Genomic DNA, 10,410 nt, shown 5'->3' with positions numbered 1-10,410 from the left:
TGCAACGATGTATATGACAGTGAAATAACATATTGCATTCATACACCGGGATTATCCAATGTTATTTTATACAATTTTGATCAAGTATTCCAAGTTCATTTCTTATAGTATAAAATCTCTCTTTAGCAAGGGGTTTTGTTAAAATGTCAGCCCACTAATGTAATGTATTAACAAATTCAATTTTTATTTTCTCTTTCAAGATATGATCTCTTATAAAGTGGTGCGTTATTTCAATATGTTTAGTTTTAGAATGCAAAATAGGGTTTTTGGTTAGATTTATGGCATTTGTATTGTCACATTTCAAAGGTACATGATTTAAGTGAATGCTATAGACTTCTAACTAACTCTTTATCTAAAGAGATTGAGCACAACAACTTCCTGCTGCAATGTACTTGGCTTCAGTAGTGGACAGAGCCACACAAGCCTGTTTCTTTGAATTCCAGGAGATCGGTGAACCACCTAGAAGATGACATATGCCACTAGTGCTTTTCCTATCTAGTTTGCATCCACCAAAATCTAAATCACTATATCCTTCAAGGAACAGATTTTCACCTTTAGTTCCTTTCACTAGTACAAAAACAGCGTATAACGTCAAACATTTTTGGCCTTTCACATCGAATTCGATAACGATGTTATATCAGGAGACGTTAAATTGACGTCGAATTTAACTTAACGTCAAATTTTGTCAATATACGACGTTAATCAATTCTTTTTTATTTTTTTAAATAATTGTGATCCTCTTTTACAACTCTACGAGACTTGAAAAGCAGAAAAAACAACAATTTTCAAATTTTGGTATTTTATAAAGCATGAACTATGAATAGTAATATATGTTCAATCAAAGAACAATAATAAACAACAAAAAAGTTCAATCAAACATCAAACAATGATAACAAACAAGTTTAACCAAACAACAACAAGTTCAACAAAAAAATAACAAAAAAGTTATCAACAAATAAGTTCTTCAAAACGAAAACAAAAACGAAAACTAACCTTGGTTCATCGGAATAAAGTGTTGCCACCAGTGAGAGAGAAAGCAGAATGCGCCTATGAAGGACAAGAACACGAAAATAATCGGTGAAAACAAACAAAAATCATACCTAAAGTAGTTAATTAACATGCATTTGTATCAAATGAAAGAAAGATTACATGTGATGGTCGTCAAACTTCATTGAAAAAAGTTTGAGCAGAGAAAAGGGTCCTATGCTCTAAGATAAAGTGAATGAATTTTCAATCTCCCGCTCAAATTTTTTTTGAATTCACTGACCTTTTAACATCTAAAACTGGGGCATTCAACGTTTTATATTCTTTTACATCGAATTACAATTCTAAACAACGTTTAATAATTGCATTTATTTACAAAAATGCCACCGATCATTTTTAACGTCGGCTATTGAGTGGTTCGACGTTAAACGCGTGACGTTATAAGTTGTTTTTGCACTAGTGTTTTTGATATTTTAAAATTCTTTTTATAGAGGTAGGTGTGATTCTTTTGGATTAGATTGAAACCTAACACATAGGAAAACACTATGCATAATGTCAAGACGATTGACAATAAGATAAAGTAAGGATCCAATCATACCTCTGTACATCCTTTGATCAACATCTTTACCTTTCTCACCCTTGTCAATATAACTGTTGGTTGCCATGTGTAAGGATTCAATCATACCTTTATAGATCCTTTGATCATCGTCTTTACCTTTCTCACCCTTGTCAAGATAGCAGTTTGTTGCCATAGGTGTGGCTGCTTCTTTGCATTCACACATCTTAAACTTCTTTACAAGATTAGTACAATATTTTGATTGATGTATGAAGATACCATTTTTTTTCTTGTGGTCCAAGGAAGTAATTCAGTTCTCCCATCATGGACATTTTGAATCCCTCATGCATAGTCTTTGAAAAGTTCTTGCATAAAAGTGGATTAGTAGAACAAAAAATAATGTCATCAACATATATCTATACATATAATTGATCTTTTCCAGATTTTTTGATGAAAAAAGTTGACTCAACTTTACCCCTTAGGAAGTATTTCTTGATTAGAAGCTCACTTAACCTTTCATACCAAGATCTTGGTGCCTGTTTCAGTCCATAGAATGCTTTTTTCAGTTTGAACACATGGTATGGGAATTCAAAGTCCTGAAAGATAGAGGGTTGTTCAACAAACACTTGTTCTTTGATATAACTATTCAAGAAGGTACTTTTCACATCCATTTGGTATAACTTGATTTTCATCATTGATGCAATAACTAGGAGAATTCTGATTGCTTTCAGTCTTGCCTCAGGAGCGTATGTTTCATCATAATCGATTCTTTTCTCCTGGTAGTACCCTTTGGTGACTAATCTAGCCTTGTTCTTAATAATTTCTCCATAATCATCCATCTTGTTGCGAAATACACATTTAGTTCCAATGACTTGTTGAGTCATTTCCCACGAAACAAGTTCCCATATTCTCTTGAATTGTTTCAACTCATCTTGCATTGCCATGAACCATTTCTCATTTGATAGTGCATTATCTATGTTCTTGGGCTCAATTTGTGACACAAAAGTGACATTCATACAAAATTGGTTGAGCTATTTTCTAATAGATACACCTCTAGAGATTTCACCAATGATGTTACTTGTGGACATGTTTTTAGGAGTCTTCCATTCCTTTACTAGCTCAGTTCTCAGAGAATTCTCAATGACCAGTGGACTTTGATTCACTCAAGTCTATACATTTTCCTGTTCTTCTCCTGTAGAGTCACCTGCATCTATACAATTTTTGGAATGCGTTTTATTAGTAGCATAGTCAATATGTTCATTAAATGTAACATGTACAGATTCTTCAATGCATAAGGTTCTTTTATTATATACTCTATAGGCTTTGCTAGTAAGGGAATAACCAATGAAAACAACCTCATTAGCTTTTGAATCAAATTTACCAAGACTATCTTTAGCGTTATTGAGAATATATTCTTATCTCTCAACGTCTTTCTATCCTTTGTGTAGTGCTTCTGAATAAAGCTTTAGTATTGACATAGCCTGCATAGATAACAAGAACAAAGCATGCAAGCAGAAAGGAAATTTTTTGTACAATATTAAATGTTTTAAACGTTTATGATCATTAAGCGCATGTTCAAAACATTTTTCCACGTGTTAGCACATTTTGATAAATGAATTGTTCGAAGGAAAAGTGTTTGGTATATGATATGACTTTGTAAGCCTTTTATTTCATAACCCTGTTTAGGCATAAATATATCGTCTAGCAGTGCTTCACATAACTTGATGTTCAGATGCCTTATGATTTTGTTTAAGGGTAGTAATGATTAGACACTTTGTTAAGAGTTCTATTTTGTTTGGTGTTTTTTATGTCTTAAGCCTTTGGGATGTTTGAGATACCAAATAGTTGTGTATCTCTTGATGACATTTAGCATGTTCTGTCAAAAGCTTGGTGGCTCACCATGTTTGTATGTTGAACTTTTTAGGCATAAGCATTTAGCTTATCATTCACATAAATTATATTTCTATTGTATCAAACCTTGCTTTCATTTGGATAAAATTTTATCACAAGCATTGTATTGCTTATGTTTATCTCGTTTAATACACTAAATATATTGTTATATCAGCATAGTTCCTTATGCATATACAGTGGGCAGTTTAATGTATTTAATGGTGTGTAGGGACCAAATATTGAACATGTTGTTGGTACAATTAGTTGATTTTTGTCAAACCCAAGTAGAGAGCATTGAAATCTTGTGAAATGGATTTTGATATATTTTTAGGGTATTGCTGATATGAAGCCTTGTTTTGGAGGTGATAAACCTAATTTGGTGAGTTACTCAAATTTAGATATGGTTGGAGACATTGATTCAAGGGAAGTCCATTTTGGGCTATTTGATTCAGTTTGTAGGGGAACTATGGCTTGGAAATCAAGACTGCAAAGGTATGTAGCATTGTCTACTACATAGGCAGAGTTTGTTGCCTTTGTTGAAGCACGCAAGGAGTTGTTACGATTGAAGATGTTATTCTAGGAGCTTGGTTTTGTGCAAGATAACTATCATATTTTTACTGATAATGAGAGTGTTATCTTTCTTAGTAAGAACCCAACTTTCCATTCTAGACCCAAACATATTGAAGTAAGGTATCATTTGATACATTATGCTTTAGATGCTAAGATATTGGAGTTGGAAAAAGTTTATACAAATGACAATGGTGTTGATATGATAACTAAAACATTGCCAAGAGCGAAATTATAAGTTTATTGTGAGATTGTTGGTGTGACAGTTGTCTCAACATAATTATGAGGGGGATAGTTGTTGGGTATTGGGTATTGGGCTCCCTTTCTATGTGGAGGAAATGACTAAAGTTAAGAAGTACATGTCTCACTTAACATAGTGGAGAAAGGGTTAGAAACTAAGTGAGAAGTAGAAAAAGTAAAGTCAGAATTCACTTACCCTAGCACATTAAGAGGTAAGAGGAAGGAAAAACTTGTTCATGTTTATCACTGAGTTACGACTGTAAAATCAACACCGCGGATTCGTTCACCTTTGATCATGCTGAAAATTTGACCATAGGTCCAAAACATCCTATTTTTTATTTGGCTTAATACCGCTTTTGGTCCCTAGTTTAGGAGGTTGTATTCAATATGGTCCCACCTTTTTTTTCCGTAACAAATTGATCCCACTTTTTGAAAACACTGTTCAATTGACTCCTTTTTGGTTACGGCGTCAATTTTCTAACGGTGTTGTTGCTCTCCTGGAGAAACATTAACAACGTGGCAGTGTGAGATTTATTCACGTGTAAATTAGAAAATGGGAAAAAATAATTTCAACACGTGGGTTCAATAGAGGGGTTAAAAAAAGAGGGGAGGTAGGGTTTCATTCGAGATGCAGGTCGCCACCACAGCCTTGGCCAGCCGTCGCGTGCACCGCCGCTCTCCACCGAGGTCTCGCCCCTTTCACGTACGAGAGGAGAACACACACCTTCCACCTTGCCCTTTCACTGCCATCGTTGACCACGACTCAGCCTCCACCGTTCAACGTCACCGTTGTCCTCCATGAAGACGCTTTCTCATCGACGCCGCCAGCGCCGCTCCCTTTCCTTCTCCGTTCGAGGGTTTCCTTTCTTCTTCTCTTTTTTGGACGCATAGAACTCCAAAGTCAGGCCTGTGCCAACTTTGCCGTTGCAATCTCCCAACCCCGATCTCTCTTTCATTTGTTGACCATGACCATCAGCACTCTGCTGCTGTTGAAGGTGATACAGTGCACGAGATAACCCAAAGGCAGTTGAATAGAAGTATTGTCTCCGGGTCTCAAAAGGAAACAAGAAAGGACAACACAGATGACGGAGGGTTAGCCTTTCTGCCCAAGGGAGCCATGGCTTGATGCATGTAGTTCATGTGGCAGGGTTATGAGGATCAAGAAGAAAAAAAAAGGATTCAAAGATGCAAAGCTCAACCATGAAGAGCCAAGTTCGTGAAGCGGTTCACCTATACTATTTGATACAGGATGGTCTCTGATATTGTTAATCAGATTGAGGGGAATGCTAGAGGGTAAAGCTGCTTCTGTTTTCTATTGTTTTCTATTTTGGAAATGCATCTGCCTCTGTTTCCTTTTTGCTGCATTTTTCTATGGTGTTTTTTATGGGTGCAAATAGATTGGTACATTGAAGTCCATATGTTGGGGGAAACTACCTACCTCTATTGTTAATTAAATTTGATGAAATTTTCAGGCCATTGAAATTGCATCTTGGGTGTATTTTGATTAACAAATGAAGTCACAAAGGAGGCAAACAACTATGTACTGATGAAACATCATTCATGCATATTCAGACACCATCGTTCATTCATACCCAACATCATTCATTCATACTCTGTTAAAGCCATTCATACCTCTATTGAAGCCACAAATTACTTTTTCCCATTTTCTAATTTACACGTCAATAAATCTCACACTGTCACGTTGCTAATGTTTATTCAGGAGGACAACAACATCGTTTGAAAATTGACGCCGTAACCAAAAAGGAGTCAATTGAACAGTTTTTTCAAAAGGTGAGATCAATTTGTTACGAAAAAAAAGGTAGGACCATATTGAACACAACCCCCCAAACTAGGGACCAAAAGCAGTATTAAGCCTTTTTATTTTAACCATTCAGATCATAGATACAAGGTTTGAGTTGAGAGAAATTTAGTTCGTACCGCAACAATGTATTTAAGTTCTTTATCTTCTTTGTTTTTTATTTACAAGCTTGTTGGTTTGCTGTTTGGCTAAGTGTTAGCATTACTTTGTGAAGTTGAGTAAGACTCATTTGTACTCTTTATTGACCATAATAGAGCTATTTATTTGGTTTGAACAACTAGTGATTTTTATTCTTTCTTTGAGAAGAAGTCACGTTAAAAATCTTGATGTTTTTGTTTTTGATTTTAGTAATTTATTGTTGTTGTTTTTTTATAATTGCTCTTTATAGATTCTTGAAAAGGTAAGAGAAATTATATCCATTACATTCTCTAAAAGTTTAATTGCATTGTTATTTTTCTATCATTATCATGGTAAAAAAAAAAAAGAGCAAGAATGATTATTCACCAAATTGAAGTGGGGTGGTTGTTAATGAGGCTTCATTTTGAGAAGCATGAAGAAAATAAAGAAAGGTGTGTAGCAACCAAAAATAAGTGAGAAAGTATGACACCGTCCCACATGGAGATGCGTCACGCCCACATTTGTCCGTTTAATAGCGTCTCTTCTTTCTTATCCCTTTCTCACTATTCCTGCGTAATTATGATGCAAAACATCTCAAGTTGGCCATTAAAGAAACTAAAACGTTGTAGAGGAGAAAAAACGCTAATAATAATGGGAGAAAGAAAAGGCATTGTATCTTTCGGCACAACTCACCAAGTACACCTCATTTGCAGATGTTGTCTGCCTACCAAACACTTTCCAAGCTAATGCTACCCAACCCTTTCTTACCTATTCATTTTGCATTCACCAAAATTATTTTCCTATCTTTTTTTATATATTTATTTGCACCAAATTTCATATTAATTCAAGAGAGACCTTTTTATTGTGTTTAGAGCGAATTTTTTATTTAGACTTTCACGAAATTTCCAACCAATTTAAATTGGATTTGTTTGATTTGTTTCATCATGTTATGATAAAAATTAATTTTTATGTTTTTAGTTATGTTTATTTTATGGGAATATTTAATTTTATATTAATACAAAGTGAAAGTTTCTCTGTCTTTTAATAACCATTAGTTCATTTTATTTTAAATCTTTAACTCTTCTATGGTCACTTTACATATATATAGTTAATTTCTTTATTTGACCCGGAATTTAAAATTCATGATAAACATGGTTAAATTAAGACACCGGACACAATTATTTGAGATCTTAAGAATTTTACAATAAATGAAAAGAGTACAACTTTTACAAAAATGAAAATCTTAATTTAACATTTATTAATTTGATTTTTAAAAATAATTGAATTTATTGATTGGGTTGGTTCAAGTTAAAAATAAATAAATAAATCAAATTACAAATAGTTTGGTTCAAATTTAAAGTAAAACCTCTCAAAAATCTTTTTATAACATGATTTTATTTAAGTTTTCGACTATGTGGGATAATTCCAATTCCATCATCATCCTTCCATAATTTTAATTGTTAAGAAATTAATTGTTAAAGTATTTTTATTTTAATTACGTACTTAGCAACAGAATATAATAAAATCTGAACAATAATGAGTCACTGAAATTTTAAGATTCTTAAACCATCTCATACTGCCAAATTGTTCGTTATGTTATACAACTTTTATCACGTTTGATAAATGGTCTTAGTAGATTTTATAAATGGTCTTTAATAGATTGTCTAATCTCTTAACATTTTCTGACTGATATATTGAATAGTAAAACAAAGTATTGACTAATATGATATGTTATGAGGAGTAGTTTGTGTTATGTTAGTTATAACAATATTTGTTCAATAAATAAAACATTATATTTTCTATAAAATCTATCGTGTAAGCTGTATATGTTAGTCTATGACAAATAAATATATTCACGTGAGTATGTTAATGATGTAAATCTAAACTAACTGATATGTTTAACTGTCAGTTTGACTATCTGTGTAAGTGTATAAATATATTATTCTCTTATAATATGAAATGACTTGTTTCATAACGTTCTGCCTACAATATCTCTCTGTCTCCATTTCATTCCCGCGTTCACACCATCATGCTATTAGTGGTATCAGGAACATCAGGTTTCTGAACCTGGGAGGTATTGTTCTCTGTGAAGAAATTTTGCAGTAAAGAAAAACTTCACGTTTGAAGGATGGCGGGAATGATCCAAAGCAACCTACCAATATTTGATGGAAAGAACTTTGAAGATTGGTGCGTCAAGATGGACGCAATCCTTGGTTTCCAGGAGATTGATGAAGTTGTGAAAATTGGGTTTAAAGAACCCGCAAAGAATGCTACAGATGAAGAAAAGAAGGCGTATAAAGAGAACAGAAAATTAGACTGCAAAGCACACATGATCTTGCATCAATGCATCTCGGCGACGATATTTCAAAAGGTATCAAAGGCGAATACGACCAAAGAAACATAGGAGATCCTACAAGACGGATATGGAACTGCTGGAAATATGAAGGAGATCAAACTTCAGTCACTACGGCGACAGTTCGAGCTCCTAAACATGGAAGAACAAGAAACTGTTGAAGGGTACATTGGCAGAATTCAAGTGATTGTCAACGCAATGCACGCTTGTGACAAAGTTGTCAAGGACAAGAAGATAGTCCATAAAATCTTGCGGACGTTAACACCTTAATATGACCATATTATCGTAGCCATTCTGGAAAGCAGAGATTTGGAGAAAATGAGAGTTGAAGAATTACAAAACTCACTTGAAATCCACGAACAACGACTGCTAGAGAGGAAGGCTGTAGAACAAGATGCAATACAGAAAACTAGCCAGGCGTTGCAAGCTAAAATTCAAAAGGGTCGCGGAGCCGGCAGAGGAAGAGGTAAACAAGGTGGTCGTGGAGGCCGAAATGGAGGGAGATTCATTAGTAACACCGAACAAATCAAAAGCGAAAATAACTGCGATCAAAGGGACAGTAATCACAGAAGCAGAGGGAAACCTAGAAGAAGAGGAGGCAGGAAAGGTGTCGACAAAAGAAATGTGCAATGTTACACATGCAGCAAATTTGGCCATTACTCTTCCGAGTGTTGGCATAATGACAACAACAAGAAAGACGACAACAATGAAGCAAATCTTGTAAAAGAAGAACCAGAATCAGACTCAGATCACATGATATTGATGGCAGTCGAAACACATGGAGAATTCAGAAAGAATCAGAGAATGGCATCTAATGATTTAGAGCAACGTGCATGCAAGAAAATAGACAGGTGTGAAGAAGAGACGAAATACGCGAAATACGTGTTAGTTGCTGAGAAAGAAAGTCATGCAGAACAAGAAATGTCGTGGTACCTAGACACGGGTTGCTCCAACCACATGATGGGTAATCGAAGGTGGCTTCTTAATCTTGACACAAGTGTCAAGAGTACAATCCGATTTGCAGACAATAGCACTATTCAAGTTGAGGGTGTAGGAAAGATTCTGATCAAATGCAAAGATGGAAAATCAATGTATATGCATAACGTTCTTTACATACCTATGATGAAGAGTAATCTTCTTAGCCTCGGTCAATTGCTTGAAAGGGGTTTTACCATGAAAATGCAGGATAGACACATCGAGGTTTTTGACCAGAAGCAACAACTGATATTCAAAGCACTCGCATCCAGAAATCGAACGTTTAGAGTGAACTTGAACGCAACAGAAATTCAATGCATGGCGCAACAAATGTTGAAGAGGAATGGCTATGGCACTATTGATTTGGGCATCTGAATTTCAGAAGCCTATGTCAATTGAGAGACAAAGATCTTGTTAAGGGCATTCTTGCATTTGTAGCACCGAGCAAGGTTTGTGAATGTTGCGCTACTGGAAAACAGAATAGAAATGCCTTCAAGAGACACGCACCCAAGCGAGCTAGACAGGTGTTGAATGTCGTGCATGCAGACGTATGCGGTCCGTTTGACGTGTCGTCTTCAGGAGGTAATAGATATTTTTTGCTTTGTGTAGACGAGTTTTCCAGAAAATTATGGGTGTACTTGTTAAAAGAGAAAAAGGAAACTTATAATTGCTTTCTTAAATTTTGTTGCATGGTTGAGAGACAATTGGGGCAACAAATCAAGATGTTCAAAATTGACAGCGGAGGCGAATTTAACTCAGGAGATATGCATACTTTCTGTACTGATAAAGGAATTGTACATGAGGTAACTTTGCCTTACACCCCACAACACAATGGGTTGGCCGAAAGAAGAAATCGTATGATCCTAGATATGATCAGATGCATGATCAAAGGGAAAGATCTACCCAGGT

The 10,410-nt window shown here is 35.0% G+C and overlaps 2 protein-coding genes across 2 annotated transcripts; one reads left to right on the top strand and one right to left on the bottom strand.

The window, feature by feature from the left end:
* Nucleotides 1-352: 352 nt before the first annotated feature.
* Nucleotides 353-1,766, bottom strand: LOC106766010 (uncharacterized mitochondrial protein AtMg00810-like). Its single transcript, XM_014650773.1, has 2 exons — nt 1,583-1,766; nt 353-567 (listed from the first exon to the last, which is right to left on the bottom strand). Exons 1-2 carry the CDS (start codon nt 1,764-1,766, stop codon nt 353-355), a joined length of 399 nt encoding a protein of 132 aa, XP_014506259.1.
* Nucleotides 1,767-8,301: 6,535 nt separating this feature from the next.
* LOC106766009 lies at nt 8,302-9,876 on the top strand. The gene is made up of 3 exons (XM_014650772.1): nt 8,302-8,544; nt 8,635-8,734; nt 8,816-9,876. The coding sequence occupies exons 1-3, from the start codon at nt 8,302-8,304 to the stop codon at nt 9,874-9,876; spliced, it is 1,404 nt and encodes a 467-aa protein (XP_014506258.1).
* Nucleotides 9,877-10,410: the final 534 nt, after the last annotated feature.

This window comes from Vigna radiata, chromosome 7, assembly GCF_000741045.1.
Source record: "Vigna radiata var. radiata cultivar VC1973A chromosome 7, Vradiata_ver6, whole genome shotgun sequence".
NCBI lineage: Eukaryota > Viridiplantae > Streptophyta > Magnoliopsida > Fabales > Fabaceae > Vigna > Vigna radiata.
This window is presented reverse-complemented; position numbering and strand designations above follow the sequence as displayed.

Bases quoted from the DNA above. Each gene is read 5' to 3' on its own strand.
- LOC106766010 (XM_014650773.1), bottom strand. From the start codon at position 1,766: ATGTGTGAATGCAAAGAAGCAGCCACACCTATGGCAACAAACTGCTAT. The intron at 568-1,582 runs GTATGATTGGAT...TTTTTGTACTAG, and splicing joins TGATCAAAGGATGTACAGAG to TGAAAGGAACTAAAGGTGAA.
- LOC106766009 (XM_014650772.1), top strand. From the start codon at position 8,302: ATGGCGGGAATGATCCAAAGCAACCTACCAATATTTGATGGAAAGAAC. The intron at 8,545-8,634 runs GTATCAAAGGCG...ATCAAACTTCAG, and splicing joins CGGCGACGATATTTCAAAAG to TCACTACGGCGACAGTTCGA. The intron at 8,735-8,815 runs GTGACAAAGTTG...ATATTATCGTAG, and splicing joins TGTCAACGCAATGCACGCTT to CCATTCTGGAAAGCAGAGAT.